Here is a 17,656-nt window from a genome sequence, read left to right on the forward strand (position 1 = left end):
TAAATGGGATAGGTGACACTTTATATTGTTTTTACTCTAAAATTGAAAATCTTTTTTGAATATTGGGCATTACCTGTCCAAGAAAATTGTTTTTCCTAAGTTTTCTTCACTATAATATGTAAATAAGTAATACAACATCACATTTACATTTCCCATCTTTGGTTTCTTATTCATTTTATATGGAATCTTACATACAACTTTGATTATTGTCTATATTTACATATGCTTTTCCATCGTCTAATGGAAATAATAAATACACAGTTGCATTTGTATGTCCATTTTTGCGGCTATAATTAATAGCAGATTTTAAGAATTGGAAAAAATAACTTAACATTTAAAATGTGCATTGTTAATATTTTAAATCTTACTGTGTTATGAAGATAATACTCCTGGCAAAAGCTTCCAAAATATTTTAGAAAACATTAAAATTAAGAAATGAGGGAAGGGGGTAAATATTCAGCTTCCGTCAGAAAAAAATAATTGTACAAACTTTTATAAGGATTTATTAAAATATTTCAGAAGCATTTTGTAATGTATCATGTGGATAAAATTTTTTTTGATCATATTTTGTGGTATTCTAATGTGGAAGTAACTGCAATAGTGAAATGAGCCTTTCTTAGATTGGGCATTGAAAATCCTTTCAATAATTAAAAATACTTAAATCCTTGATAATTTTTAAACTATAAGAAATCCTGAATAGTTTGTTACTATTTTTTTATTTAGGAACAACTATAATAATTTATCTTGTGGCTGTAATTATTAAATTCTAAGAAGTTCAATTACGTGTGAACAAAATTTTTAAAGAGATTCAAGCCTCTAATCCAAAACAGTGTAGCATGTTAATCTTAGATTTAATTCTTTTACCATTAGTTTATTTACTTAATTATATACTAGCAAAGATGTCTACATAAAAATAAGTATTAAATATTATCATAGGGTGCATGAATGTATACCCAGAAACTAAAATAATTTCCCTAAAATATATTTAAGGCATTCAAAATTTTTTAATTAAAGCAAATAATTGTTGAAAGTAAAATGTCATTGAAAATTTATTAAAATATTATTTAAGTAGTGTAAGATTATTTTTTTTATGCAATAATATTCTCTAAAATTAATATGGGAAAATGTTTAAATTTTGATTTTTTTTATTAAAAATGTAATTGGAGAACGCTTTCTTTAGTGAATATCTAACAACTGCCTACCTAAGTTGGTCATTTTAAATCCAATGGTTTGCACTGTAGTGGTTTTGAACAATTTTTTCATCATGCATGTCACATTCTGCATCTTGCAGTTAACAAATAATATGCAAAGTCTATAAATGTTACTACATTAATACCATTTTAGCTTCTTAAGAGCAATAAATATAATTATTCTTGTGAGGTGATGATGATTGGTTACTGTCTTAAATGCTGGTTTGTTTGATTTTTTAATTAACTATTTTTAAGCTGAGAGCTTTAATTATTAAATTAGGTTTTGTCTTATAAACATTTTTCATTTAAAAAGAAATTGTTTTCTTTTGTTTGCCTTTCGTGTTTCCTGTGATAGTGATTTCTTCTCATGGAAATGCCAAGAATTGTTTCTGTTAGTCAGAGTATTTCTATTAATTTTTGAGAAATTCATGTGAAAATCTTTAAGTAAATAGATTCTCTTATAATGGTTGATTATTTACTTATTATTCCTTTTTAAAATCTAAATTTTTAATTAGAATTTTTTTGATAAGCATGTTATTTAGAAAAAAAGTAATTCAAAGGATAATCAAATTGTTCAAGTTATATCTTAAAATATGTTATTTCTGAAATTTTTTGCATTTTCAGTAAATTTTGTTATTTAACTTTAATGTATATCATGCATGATTTTCATTAAAAAAAATCTTTTTTATTTGCGCATTGAATTTGAAATATGTTTTAATATTTTATTCCTGTTAAACTATCATTGTTGTATGAGTAATTAAAATTATTAATATTAATGAATGAATTTTAAAGGTTGTGAGAATCAGAGCAGAATTAAGGAAGAAGAAACTTCATGGAGTATCAGTTGAAAGAGTTCTCAATGTTCAAGGTGTTTATTATTTTTGTATATAGTAGTTAATATTGTTCAGTTTAAATAGACTTTTCAGTAGTAAAACTTGTACCATTGCATTCATGTTGAAGAGATAACTATAACAATTGCATTTTCTTCAAGTCTTGATTTTTATTTTGGTTGGAGCTTTGAATCCTCACATTTTATCAGCTTCGAATTTAAAAAAAAAAAAAAAAAAAAAAAAAAAAAAATTATTTTTCTATACAGAATATAAACAGAATGAGCAAAAGAATGGCTTATACTCTTGACTTCATCTGCAATTTTTTTTGTTAATATTTACATATACATTATTATAAAAATTAGATATAGACTATATGAGATCTATCTGTTATTTAAATAGAAAATTGTGTCATGCTGCTATCTCTTAACGTTAACATGTTTTATGTAAATTATACTGCTAAGTTTTAAGAAATGAATTTCACTCTTAAAAGGAGATCTTGTATAGCTATTACAAGATATTCAAAAGCCTTAGAGTATTAACATTTCTGTTGTAAGATGTATTGAAAGTTAAGCTTTTTCTAATGAATGTAGTCATCTATAATTATAGCATATATACTTGCTGCTTAAAGGGCGAAATTTCACTCCCAAAGTATACACTGGTGCAAAAATTAAAGATGAGATGGTTTTTTTCAATGTAATGTTATGCAAAAGCTTTTCAAATCAATACAAATAATACCATAAGATCCCCCAAGGCATATGAGCAGTAATGTAAGCAAAACTTACCAAAAAAGAAACCAAAAAGTTAAAAAGTAGCATGGAGCAAAATGTAGCTGAAGGCTGAAACATCCATGTGACAGGGTCCAGCAAAAAATATCCAGCCTTTGTAGGGGATGTGTTTTTCTCTAACTTCTATGCAGGTTTCACATCACCTAGTCATACTGAGTATGAGGTTGTCAATGAATTGTTGAGGCATTGCTGTCCATTATTCTCATACGACCAATTGGGGTTCCTAAATTGTTATTGGTGGTAAGTTACATGTTGCTGAGCGTCTCCCAAAAAAGTCCCATATATGCTTGATGGTATTTAGAACCAGAGTCCTTGCTGGCTAGTCCATGCGTTCAATATCCTCACTGTCCTACAGCTCTCCAATAGTTACTATGTGATGAGGTGGCACACTACAGTCCATGAGAAAGGACTGCAGACCCATAGTACCTCTAAAATGACACACATATGGAAGGAGAATCTTGTTACAATAGCAGCTCCCGGTGACTGTACCTCCTTCAAAGTTGTGAAGGTTGGTACAGCAATCAAGCATGGTGTCTTCCTAAATGAGAACACCATGACTTCCAAGCTGGTCCCTTTCGATGATATTGGAGGGGGTTATTGCAGTTCCTTGCTCCTCTGGATGTGTATGTGTCCAGAATCGCTACTCTGACTAAATTGGCTCTCATCTGTAAAGAGCACTTAACCTCATAGATTATCTATCCAATTCTGGTGTTCCACAGACAACACCTTCACCAATGAGCATGCACTAAAGATGCGTACTATACAGGTCGTCTTGCAAACAGCTCACACTGTACAGCTTCTTGGCCATAGTAAAACACGATATTAGTCGTCCAATCGCCATGTATCTAGCGATTTCGCTCACTGGTGTGTTTGTCCATAGATGACCTGTGCTGAACCTTCGGGCTGCTGTTCCTGTAATTTGGAATTCTTTCCAGAGTCGTGAAACAATGCTGCGGGTAATCTTGATCATTCCGCAGCCACACTTTGACATATCTCTATCTTTCCATTGATTCACCCTAGTTTATCTCCTGATTGGTCTTTCAGTCCACTTTGCCTCTTTGTTCTGCTAATATGCTGATTTTTCGACTTAGTCCTTAATTTTTGCACATCAGTATATTCAGATAACTAAGAATTCCTTCTATATATGTCTGAGACACCAAACAAACTGAAACTAATAACAATAGGTAGAGTGTTTTGTATTTGTGCTATAATTGATATGAAGAAGATAATTGCAGCTTATGATACTGAATTATGTTACATCCACGTGAATAAATTTTAATTGACATGTTGATGTTCAGTAAATTTTGTTACTTACAAAAGTAATTACTATAAGCATAGCAAGAAAGATATTATATTGTAGGTTTTGCCTTCTTATAGTGCCTTATAACACTTTTTGGCTTAAAGTGCTATATTCATTGTCATATTATATTGTGATTAACATATCGAGAGTTTTAGTAATTAATATGTAGCCATTACTGGTGAAATTGGCATTTAACCTGCAATGTCAAAACTATACTTATGCAATGGAATCAAGCGTAATGAGCATAAATCAATCCCTAATCTTACTTATTAATTGAAACACTTATTAAGCAAAACAATTTTTTTATAGAAATTTAAAATGGAACAATTTGTTCGATTCTGGAAGAAATACTGAAACAAATTTATAATGTAATTTATTATTTATAATGTATGCTTTTATTACAAGAAAATAGTCTAAAGACATTGGCTATGCGTTAAAATTTGGCTGAAACAAAATGCAGCATTATTGTTAACTGAATTAGTAGAATGTATAGCTATTGCCTTATTAGGCTGACGCTTTTCAACATATGATGAAGTACTTTTCCATGTTTTCAGCATCGTTCTTATTTCATTGAAAGGTGTTGCTCTTTTGTGTCTAATATTTCACCTTGTCCTGATTTGTCTCCTCTGCTGCATTTTGCTATGACACAGCATGCAGCTCTATAAGATTTCTGTGGTCCTGTTTGTGTACTTTCCCCAGCAGTTCAGTGTCATTTCCATGCATCTGTGGTCCCATAATCTTGACCTTAGTTAAAAATCACATCAATCAAGACTTCATAGGCACTTGCTCACACCCCTCGGAATTTGTTCTCGACAACACTGTTCAGTCAAAACTTCCACATGTAGATATAAAGATTCTCTTAAAACAAGTGCTCACCACACACCGATACCAACCAATCCAGCATATGATGTCACATTGTCTCTTTGCTGCTTTTTATTCAAACATTGCTTGTGCAGTAAACACTTTTTTACATTTTATTTTGCTCATTATGTGAGGTTTGAATTTAATGTATGCAGAGTGTCCCCAAAAAAGTGAATTAGATTTTTATTTCCTTAAAATGTTGCACTGAAATATATACACCCAGTTACAAAATTTTATTAAATAAGACGGGCAATTTTATAAAAATATTTGGGTTTTGTAAAAGTTATAACAAAGTAAAAAAAAAAAAAAAAAAAAAAAAAAAAAAAAAAATTAAATCTTTGTAGAATCTCATTGTGTAAAGTTCCAATTAGTAAAATATTTTCCTTATATTCATCCTAAACACACACAAAATTTCTGTCTACAAAATTTGCAGAGATGTGTTTTTTTATGATTCAAGTTTTTCTAAATTTAATTTAGATGGAATCATTTATTTCAGAAAAGTAAATTTATTCAATAATGAAAAACTTTTACATGTAAATATTTGTCTAGTAATACATTATCTAGTATACATTAATAAGAAATATTGTATTGCTAATTTGATTATTGCTACTTTGATTAGTTCATATCAGTAGCTTTGACATTATAAAGAAGAGAATTGAAAATTTATGATAGCTCAATGAAATAAAACCTAACAGAAATTTGCTTCAAAATATCAGTGGATTGACATGTACCCGATGTTGTGTGATTGCTGATTAATTATATACCAAAAAAGGAGGCATGTGACACATAAAAGCACATTTAATAACCACGAGCACAAAAGCAATACAACATTGTACGATCACATAAGCAAGAATGAATCGAAGAGACATAGAAAAAAACACTCAACAGTTACTTCATTTACTACTGCTCTTCTGATTGGAAGAGAAAGAAAGATGCATTTAGCAAGACTTCTGTGGAATACCGAAAAAAGAAATTAAAATTCTCTTTGTTCTCAAAATGCTATGTTGGATATTAGGTTTTCTAAAGGAACAGTATATTCCTGTAAGTAGGATTGTTTATAGGTATTATTTACAGAATACCTATAAACAATCCTTTTAAAAGTATCAAAGTATCGCTCTTTGCAATTTTCCAACATCTTTCTAGGAAGCTTATTAATAGAATTGTGATTGTAAATTACAAGATCTTTATTTCTTCTAGAAGGAAAGGATAGCATGAGGTATTATACAAAAAATACAGAAATTGACATTTTGACTTATTTTCAGAAGATCTTTAATTCAATTCATTTTGAACAACAATATGCTGAATATTGATCAATATATTCAGTTAGTTTTTGATTGGCATTATATCTAAACTAAGACTGAATTAATTTGGCAGTACATGCTCTGTAGAAAACAGAAACAGATGAATTAAATGAATGATGATGAATTAAAAAAAAAACCCTTTTCAATTAAATCGCAAGTAACAAACTCAATCGAACAAGTGCATTGTTCAAGGAATGCAACCTTTTAAAAGTATGAAAAGGGTGTATTTTGAATGATTTTTTGAGCTCTTCAATTAATGCATTATATAAACATTTTTTTTTTTAATTTAGTGAATGTTAATAAATATTATTTTCTGATTTTCCTATTTGACTAATCTTTTGTAATATGTATATATCCCCCTGAAAATTACTAAATCATCTTGGTCAATAGTTTTACTCAAATACCTTTTAGAGGTATGAAAAAATCGTCTAAATCCACAAATTTGCTTTTTAATATTTCAGTAAATTTTACAGATAAAGCATAAAACTATATCCATGTAAATGAGTTTTAAAGAAACATTTTATTTACCTACATTTTTCCACTATGGAGACCATGTAACAATTTATTTTCTAAGTTTTCATTCTGCCCCTTTTCAGATGCCAAAGTATTTTTATATGTTTGGTTTCCTTATTTGATGAAATTTTGTGATTAGAAGTATATGTTTAGTTGCAATAGTTAAAGAAATAAACAGTTGTTCCCCCTTTTTTTAAACACCTTATATGCACACATGCATGTGTAAATACATATGTATATAATTTTTTCTTCCTTTACTGCATTGTAAATCAGTTAATTTTATTTTTTAAAAAATGTTGAATGAAGGAATTTCAGTAGCTGAAATTTCTGAAAATCACTCCCAAGGCCTTTTTCTCTTGATTCCATGTGTAAATTCTCGCAGTAAAATTTTTTATTGAGTTCTGGACATTTTATGATATAAATTGTACAACTTTGTGAATGATATAGAAAAGATGTTATTTTTCATAGCTTGTTTGGTATTGGTAGATAGCTTGTAAATTATAACTCTTTTTAAAATTTTCTATTCTTTTGGACCATCTCATGCATATCCTATATGAGACAATAACATTTTAATAAGAATTTTGAATAATATAAATTATAGAAACTAATGTTTTAGACCACAAGTGAGTTATAAATGTATTTTGTGAAGGAAAATTTCAACTACATTTAATTAATGCATTTACAAAAAATTTGTCACATGTAAAAAGTTACTTTTTTGTTTCTTATAATTAGTTTTAAGCATTCAGTTTTTTTCCTTTCATCTATATTTATATCACTGAACACATATATAGGTTTAAAATGAAGCTTTTTTTTTTTCCCCCCCCCCACATAGGAAAACAATTCAGGGTGATTTTTCTGAGTGCTGTTCGAACACGACAAACGTGTGGCTCCAAGGCTGAATCGGATTTAGATCATGGTTTTTTATCTAATGCAAGATTACTGAACACTGCCATTACAAGAGCTCAATCATTAGTGGCAGTTGTTGGAGATCCAGTATCTTTGTGTTCAGTTGGAAAATGTCGGTAAGTAATAATGTTTACTTTTTTAAATGACAAGCACTCTATTTGTTGAAAAAGAGTGTGCATATATTTTGTTAAAATTAATGGAGGAGTGATATATTAAAAGTCGTATGTGATAAAATATACAATAAATGTAGAATGAATTAAGGAATTTTATTAAAATTTAAATAAACAATCTTGAAAAGTTTATTGTAATATTATGCTAAATTAAAGCTTGTAAAAGCATGAAAAAAAGTGCTGAATTAATATCTATGCAGTTAAGCAATAATGATTAATATTGCGAAGGATTACAATAGGATTATGCATAATTAAAAATGAATTTCTTAGAAATATTAAAATGGGAACAACAAGAGGTGCATTGAGTGATCAATTAAAAGCAGATTTTTTTTTAACATATAAAATTGTACTAAACAGCTATTTACTACTACAGTTAAAAATGTACAAAAAAAGTAGCATACTTCCATTAATCTTGCTATTTGAACTAATGACGGAAACAGGCAAAATATAAAGCAGTCATTATGAGGCAAGGTGAATATAAATATAAATTTATTTAATGACTTTCATGTAAAAACAGCTAAAAAGATAATTTAATTTTTGAATTAAACAGGTACTTATATCAGAAAGAAGGAAATCCCATCAGAATGCAAACTTTATTTACTTGTTAAAGTTTTCTATAGCAACTTAATAATTATAATGATAATAACTAGATTAAGGATTGTGGAAGTTGATCAGCTATTCCAAAAATGTGTTAATATTCATACTTAGGACATTTGGCAAATCACTCTGAATTAAAAATATGAAACAAATTACAAAATACTTTGAAAATTGTTCTGGTTCATGTGCAGAGATGTAATTATGCTGCTTTCATCCTTTGGCATTTTACTAGCTTTTATTTATATGTTGAAATTTATTTTTGCATATTTTAACTGATTTTCATTTCCAGAAAACTGTGGGAAAAGTTCATTTTCACTTGTCACAAAGAACAAAGTTTATTCGGAATTACATGGGACTCATTACGCTCTCAATTGGATAGTATGGAGTTAAAGAAAAATTTCATTCTCAATCCTTTAGCATTGGAATTTGTGCCTGGTCGAATGTATCATGGTCTTCCAGTCACTTCATCTGCAAATGAGAACTTTTTCCCAAATGTACCACCACCTCAGCCATTGCTGTTTTTTTCTGTACCATCTCCTCTTCAAGGCCCTCCTTTGATACAACCAACGATGGCCATGATGCCTGCCCCACATCCTTATTTAAATGTAAATTGTCTTGTTCCACCCCTTCTACCAACTCAACCAAATCCTTTTCAAAATTATAATTTCAATTCTCCAGCAATGCCACCACCACAACAGCGACCTGCAAACATAACACGCATGCCACCTGCTGCTTTCCCACGCAAAATCATGAATGCACAAAGAAATATAGGTCCAATAGAAATTAACCCTCAGATGAAAGAATTTGAAAATGGACTAGGAAGACCTATTAAAAGGAATGAGTGTTTACCATATGCTGCACTTGGGAAGCAACCACCACTTGCGAAGCCTGTGGAAGAACACAACCAAAATGAAGCTGAAGACATGAAACGTCTTGTCATGAATCGTATGGAGCATATGAACAATTTCCATTTTCTTAATGAGGGGGGAGATAATGCAACCCATTTGCAAAATAATCAGAATCATTTTAATTTTGAAGAGAAACCCAAGATTCCTAATATGATAAAATCAGATGAATTGCCCAATGGACCTATGAAAAATGGCATGTCACACAATGAATTCAACTTGGGATTATTTCCTGATCAGATGCGAAATAACAAGCCTCCAGTCAATGGTATTTGGGGCCCTCTTACACCAAAGTCTCGATTTGAACCAGAAATGCACAATTCTCTTAATTCGTATGAAGAACCAAATCCCGGAAGGACACCTTTCAATGAAATGAATGGTGTAGTAAATGATGTGGATCGTTCTCGTACAATGTTTGAACCTCCAAATAATCATCCTATTTTTATGCCTCCTGCTGTTGAGAAGTGGCCCAATACAAACGAATCTGTTCAAAATGCAAATATACCTGATGTTCCCTTGGCCAATTATTCTGTAGTTCAGACTTCCTTGGTGGAAAAGTTAAGTCTTCTCCAAAAGCTACTTCCTACAGGCACAGATATTCCTACATTCTTGGATAATGAAGAGCAGACCAAAAATTTTCTACAACTTTTGTTAGCTACTGAAGGAGCTGCAGCAGCAAGGACATTTCTTTTACTGTTAGTGTCTATCAAAAGGGATCAGGATGTCTTACAGGAAATGCATTTGAATAATCAGAAGAAGCTGGCAAATAGAAGGTATTGTTCACCATCTCGAAATATGCAAGAGATACAATTGTCTCAAATGAGAAATATGTCTGTTTTCCCAGCCAGACCTGTACCCCAGATGAATAATTCTCAACCAGAAATGTTTAATAATTCAGAAAATTTTGGAGTGGAAGTGCCCATGTCCCCTTTCTCTATGCCACGTATCTTCCCAACTGATAAATTTGAATCCGGCATTTTTGGTGGAGGGGATTTGAATCGACAAGAGTTGCCCAAACCTCAGATTGGGTTGAACAATCCTCCTCCCCAGTGGCAGTCGGAAAATAATATTTGTATCAACAACAGCATGAATCCTAATCATGAGGCTCCTTTGTTTGAGATGTCAAAGCTTTCAATTGGAAATCCAGTAGAGAATAGGATGACCAATGGTGATGTTATGCAATCTCGAGATATCTTTTCCTCATTGTCAAGTCCTTTTCATGCCAGAAGAAGGTTTGAGGTTGAAAGGCCTGACGATAATGTTCGTCGTATGTGGTCCTCACCTGATTTTAAGATGTCTCCTATTGAGCAAGGATGGCCTAAAAGTAGTCCATTAATATTTGATGAATCAAGCAATGCTCAAACATCTTATTTGAGTCGATTAAGAAATATTTCTAGTGCAGTTGATGGAGGAGATAACAATCAATCCTTCCCTTTTGAAATTCAAAAGCAAGAAGACAAATCCTCTACTAATAATGGTAGTTTAAACAGTGGAGTCATTACTGCTGGTCCTCTGTCCATGTCTTATCCAGACATACCAGATCTTTTATCTGCTTTGTCTCCTGGCAAAGAACCATCATCAAAAGTTATTCGAAAACCTACTGCTCGGTCTGCGGAGAATTCCACAACGCCTACTTCACCTTTCATGTATGATATCAATATCCAGTCAAACAATGAGTCTGGTCTACGTTATCCTCAACTCTCGTCTGAAGGTATGACGTATGCCAAGATTTTAAGATCTCCTCAACAGTGACATGGTGTATAAAACTTTAGCTCATTTAATGCATTATGTACATAAGATAAAACAAACAGTGCATTATTGTTGTGGATGAACAAAATATGTTTTACTGGAATGTAATTTTTAAAATCTATATATGTTTAATATTTTCATCAAATTGATGTTCTGTAGCGATCGAAAGTCTCATGTACAGTAGTATCGCTGTGTGACGTTTGTACATAGTTCTCATTGTGTTTTCTATTCATTAAAGAAAATTTCTAAAGGAAATATTTTTTGTGTGATTATTTTTTCTTATTAATACCTTTGATGCCTTTTATACATTTAAGATATAAGTCAAACTAATATAAATCATTGTTCTGACTGTACACTTAAACAGGGATAGAGAAGATTATTCAGCAATTTGAATGTGAAATTTAAACAAACAATATATTTGCATTCTTTCAAACCATCCATATTCTTTATTCAAGGCAGAAAAATAAATATATTAAGTCTTATCAGAACAAAATTAATGTTCTATTTCTCTTTAATAATAATTAAAAAAAGAATTAGTTTAAAGATATAAGTTGAGCATAAATCTTATAGCTTATTTTATGTTTAAATTATTCTCTGAAACAAAGCTTACATAAACTGTCAGTGTTGTTATATTTTTCTTTAACGTAAAGTATTTTTTTAATGATGATGACTTGATAATATTTTAAATTTAAAACTACTTTTATGCCTTTTGCCAATTTATTTATTATTTTTTAGAGATAGTCTGAAAAAAATGTTTCATTCTGCTTCATGAGTTCTGTACTTTGTTAAATGTTTTCCGATTTTATATTATGATTCCCCCCCCCCCCCTTCATCTGTCTAATTAATGTGTTCTTCATCTTCAATACCAATTGCAGAATTATTTTTTCATGCTTATTGGAGTTAGTAGATTTCCATATTTCGATAATTGTGTATGTCTAAAATAGAAGTTTTCTTTCATTTTTATTAATACAACTAGAGAACAATTCTATCTTCACTGCAAATGATTAAAAAAATTTGAAAACATTGTACATAAAATATTGCAAAAACTTCTTTTAGCTCCATCTCTACTTCCTTCGAAAATAAAGACAGCAATTGAGCGAAGAGCATTACCCACTTATTTGAATATACTTATATTTTTGTTTTAATTCTTCAATAATCAACTCAAATATACATGAATGCAAGAATTTTAATTTATTCCTGAAGGCAGATATTCCAGTTCAGGGTAAAAGCTGAAGAAACTTGATTAAGTCCTGTTTTATCAGTGAAAAACTAAGCTTAATATTATAGATTTGCGATAAAATGTTTTTTTTTATTTTTCTCCTTCAGCATTTGTTGTTCAGATAAGGAAATAACCGAATTTTCCTTTTTAAATAATTGATATAAAGAATTATGAATAAAGATTAAAATTTAGTTTAATTAAAAAGGTTAATGAATAAAAATTAAAATAATTATCAATAAGAAATCAATTTACTATATTATAAAAGAATTGTTAAATAATATATGTAGTTCTTTATTAAAGTGGTAAATGCTTTCTCACTAAGTGCAAAAAAGGTCTAAAGAAATGTTGCATAGTATATTGTAAACATATTTACACAGAAATGCAATTGTTGCCACATGGAGTTTTAAAAAATTAGGGAAGGGAAAAAACAAATTTTGAGAGATAAAGCTTTTGCTATCTAATTTTGTTTTTTGAGTTAAAATTTTTATTTAAAGAAACAGTAAATAAATAATAAATAAAATTGGTTTTCATGAATGTAGAAAAATTTATAATTGTTAATTGAAATTTTTATTTATGCAACTTTATTACTTATTATTATTTTTATCATTGACATAATGGAGTGGAGTTGAGCCAGTGATACTTCATTTTTTGTTATATCTAATTATGAATTTAAAAGTTTGGAAAATACTTTCATTTAATTTTATGTTTCAAACATAATGGAATTTGATACAATGGGATGAATACAAACCTGCTAGGAATCCAAGATTTATATATAGAAAATTGATTGAATTTCAAAACAATATAGTTGAAAAAATAAGTTTGAGGACTTAATTACCGAAGATGAAGTATAACTTTTTGAAAGCAATGCATATAATAATTATCCTACACTAAAATTTAAAAATACTATATTAAACATATATGATTCTTTATCAAACTATTTTTTTATCTTTGAAGAAACCTGCTAATGTTCTTTTAAATATATTTAAATTCACATATTTGTGCAAAAAATTGCTTTTCTGAATGAATTTTGTAAAATATATATACAGAAATGAATTGATTGCGAAATTCATTAAACTAATAACTATGAAATATGAATCTTAAACTTTAGAAACTAAAGGAAGTTAAGCACATAGATTTTAAATGTACTTTTATCAACTTTAATATGATATGTTTTATTAATAGAAAGCATTACATTATATATGTGTGCTTTTCTTTATTTTACGTTTATTCAAATACTCGGTACAGCGAACCACAGGCCATAGTGTCTTGTCACCTTGCACGAGAATTCATGCCTGCAATCACTCGGTGTTAATTTTTTTGACGCCAACCTTAATTTCTTGCTTTGCCTTTCTTAGATGATTTAAAAAAAAAAAAAAACCAGCGAAAGAGGAGGGAAAAAAAAGATCAACTATCGAGTTTTTTGTTAACAAATTTTTGTGCTTCCAGATTGCTAATACTTTTTATATCACATTCTCCACACCTATATAAATGACGCCACTGATTTAGGGTTCTTGTAATAATAATGAATAAAATTTCATCCACTTCTTAAAGAGAAAGTGGAAATCCATATCATTGTCCTCAAAAATAGAAATTTTACTAAGATTGTCAAAAGATGGCGCCATGTGCTTATAGATCAGGCGAAACATTTTTGAAATATAACGAAAATATATTGATAGTCAACATTTAATAACATATTTTTTTTAAAGTTATAACAAAGCATTTATAAAGAAAATAAGCAATAAGAAAGTTTTATGATTCGTTTTTTTTATTTGTCTGTGATATTGCTAATAATCAACGGGAAACAAGGACCACAGGATGAAATCTTAAAAATACTATTCAAAGAAATTATACACTCAGATTTAATGAATTTTATCATGTGATAATAGAATTAATTTTAAAAAAACTTTTAATGGAGAATTATTATTATTATTATTTTTGCAAAATTCACAAATCAAATTATACTCTATAATTTTGATGATTTAACTCAGAAAGTCTAAAAAAAAGGACATTCCTTTTAAAATTAAGTGTTAAGATAAAAATTATTTTCTTATTTAACTAGGATTATAAGCAAATTCAGCAATAAACAAATAATCATATGTTTTTATAGAAGTTCAAGCTATTTTTTATATATTTATCGTATACATAATTTAATTCTTGAGATGTTTAAATCTGGGCAAATTTGTAACTTTGCAAGATTTGGAAAAAAAAAAAAACACCCTTGATTTTCAACTGATAACAGTAAACTAATAACTAAATTATATAAAACTGAGATTTCTAATGGGAAAATCATGGTGAGCGGAGAAGAAAAAAGAAACTTCCCCAGGTGAGGCTCGAACTCACAACCCCGGCATTACTCACAAGTACTGTTGTATAAGTACCGTGCGCTAACCAATTGCGCCACTGGGGACTCGGGATGTGAAGAAAAATTAGGCTATATAAAGCCATACATATACAATAATTATATGTGAACTTTTTTTCTTTTTCCGAAATGTATATTATGGTTACGAAGAAAAGAGTGAAATTATTTTAAGCGAGAGAAATATGACACATTCCCCATTTCGAAACCCTTTAAATAAAAATAAAACTAACAGAAGTCGCAAACAAATGCATTAAAATGGATATCAAAATGTAGTTTCAATAAAAGTGAAAAAAAAAATCAGTGATTTCTATAAGCCGAGAATAATTCTTAAGTCAATGGTCCTTTTTCTCAACTAATAAAATCCTGTAGGAATAAATAAAGCATCACCGGGTAGATTTTTTTTTTTCTTTTTAATCTTTTCGATGTATCATGTTAAATTTGCATTAAAACACATTGGTGTTTAAATTTTAATCTGAAACAATATAAATTCAATTATGCTAAAAATATAGCAATCATTATACCCGAAATATGAAGACTGCATAAAAATCGGCTACACTGCGCAAGGAAATCGCTAAGTTTATTACAATTTGATTGCATATAGTCCAGTGTGGGTAACAGAAAGACATTTGTACTTTTCAAAAACCTTTAATTGTTTGATCTCATCAAATCTTGTTATATATGAATGAATTTTTTTTTCTATATTGATAAGAAATGTAGATGCTAAACAGAGTTTAATCAATTCGTGAGATGATCGCAAGAATAATCGTTACACAGCTTTTTTAACACTCTTCAACATACTATCATTTTCCCATTTATTGACTGAGGAAAATGTCATATCGCAAATTCTGTCTAAATCAACAATTTCTTTATAAATGACCATTGAGTGTTGTATTTTTTCATGGACAACTGTATACAACCTTAAAAAAAATGTCTTTGGTATTTTCTACTTATACTTTGCTAAATACTAGTTTTAACTATTCAACAAAAGATTAAAACATTTTTTAAGCAAGGGAAGAAAATGAGCAAAAGTTTTGTATATGTTTACTGGTGACATTTTAGTATAAAATTATGGAAGTAATGATTATCATATAATTATATTGCAGTAACATATATGCCTCAATATTTTACCAAAAGCATAAAATAAGAAATGTTATTCTGCATAATATATATTGGTACTGACAGCTTTCGATTACTCATATTATAAGTTTAATTTAAATATACTTGCACTTTTTCTAAAAAAATGGGTTTTTTTTATATTTTTGAGTTACTTTTTAATTATATACAGATTCATTACTGATTTAATTTGTTTTTTTTCCAAAGTAATTTCAAAATATTTAATACCATATCAATTAACTAATAATGCATGCTTAAGAAATAACTAAAAAAAATCAATAGTACTATGAAATAAATTTAAATAGAATAATTGAGATAATTATATTACATAATATGCTAATATGTGGAAAAATGCAATATTTAATACAAATATTTCTGTAATTAAAAAATAGTTAAATATGGTGAATGAAGGAAAATGATGCTTTAGTTTTATAATATGTAGGTTAAATATATTTTAAAAACAATCTAAATTAACTGTAATTGTTTGCTCTTAAAAAATACTTATAAAAATATTTTTATTATGGTATTTAAGAAATGTAACCTTCTTTACAACCATACAAATAATGGAAAAATCACAAAAAATGTTATATTTGAAGATTATGTTATTTTTTTTTCGTGGTGCTTTTTTTTTTTTTTTTTTTACAGTTATACATAATGTATAAATTTTTTAAGAAGTAAAAATTATACTTAAGAAGTAAATTTGATAAGTAAACAAACAAAATAAAATTTACATTAAAAAATGCTAATTACAGGTTCTACTAATTCTTTAATCTGAATTAGTATATTCAATGATTATTCTAAATCCTTTTAGAAATCATATTTATTATGAAAATCAGCAAAATGTTGTATAAAATATGATGTAATAGTAATAGCATACCTCCTCTAGATGTAAGATGAATAAATTTTAAACTGCAGTAATAGATACAAGATAAATAATTTTCAAACTGAAACTGGTTCAGGCGATTACTGAAATCCAAATAGTTATTTAAAAAATGGTTAAAAAATAAGAAGTTTTAAAATAACTAATTTTTGAAAGTAAAATTCAGCCTTCAACTTTTGCATTTTCAATTGAGTAAAATTAACTAATCAAGGAACTCTTTGATCTAAAGTAAAACATGTTTATAACATAATAAATTGAAGACAGAAAAAAAATTAGATTTCTTATAGGTAATTAAGTGAAAGGATCAAAATAAAAACATTGTTATATATATGTTCAAATATTTTAAGGGAAAACCCATAAACTTTATTTAGAATCATAATGAGGTTACAACAAACAACTGAATATGGAAAACAAAAGATATCGGCTGCACATTTTTCAAACAACAACAATATCAACAACAACAAAGCTCTTTTTCAGTGATTAGAAATATTTTTACAAATTTAAAAGTTATTGTTCCCATTACATGGCAAGTAACAGAAGCACAAGAAATGAATAAGAAGTCATTACACAGATTATATTATATTAATTTATATAATTCAAACTCAAATTGTTTTCGAAATTAATTATTGCGGAATTTATATGTTTCGTTATTTTTCTATGGATAATATTCCATACAAAGAGCTACTTTTTTTTAAAAATTCCTACAAATTTTCTTGTGTATTGTATAAGCACTTATTCGTCTGTTTGAATTCATTATGTGATATATCAAGCGTTTGATGGTTTGGATCTTATTTTAACTGAAACGAGAATTAAAAATTATGCTTCTTATAAACATTTATCTGTAACTCATACATAAATACGTCTAGAGTATAAATAAAACAAGACGCTTATTCCAGAGCAACAGAATGAAACCAGACAATAGACAAGACCACATGGACTTCACTACCTGCTGCCATCTATTATGGAAAGTATAGAATC

At 28.7% G+C, this 17,656-nt stretch overlaps 1 protein-coding gene and 1 non-coding gene across 2 annotated transcripts in view; one reads left to right on the forward strand and one right to left on the reverse strand.

The window, feature by feature from the left end:
• Positions 1-11,362, forward strand: part of LOC129957512 (probable helicase with zinc finger domain) — a 43,821-nt gene extending 32,459 nt beyond the window's left edge. Inside the window, exons 14-16 of the mRNA XM_056069848.1 lie at positions 1,983-2,058; positions 7,613-7,802; positions 8,743-11,362. Of these exons, the coding sequence (XP_055925823.1) occupies positions 1,983-2,058; positions 7,613-7,802; positions 8,743-11,110 (2,634 nt within the window). The 3' untranslated portion in view covers positions 11,111-11,362. The remainder of the gene's footprint in view (positions 1-1,982; positions 2,059-7,612; positions 7,803-8,742) is intronic.
• A 3,279-nt stretch (positions 11,363-14,641) lies between these two features.
• On the reverse strand, positions 14,642-14,733 carry Trnai-uau (transfer RNA isoleucine (anticodon UAU)). Its single transcript is given in 2 exon segments — positions 14,642-14,677; positions 14,696-14,733. It is a non-coding gene; the product is annotated as a tRNA-Ile (tRNA).
• Positions 14,734-17,656: the final 2,923 nt, after the last annotated feature.

The sequence above is a fragment of the Argiope bruennichi genome, chromosome 2 (assembly GCF_947563725.1).
Source record: "Argiope bruennichi chromosome 2, qqArgBrue1.1, whole genome shotgun sequence".
In the NCBI taxonomy this organism is placed as follows: domain Eukaryota; kingdom Metazoa; phylum Arthropoda; class Arachnida; order Araneae; family Araneidae; genus Argiope; species Argiope bruennichi.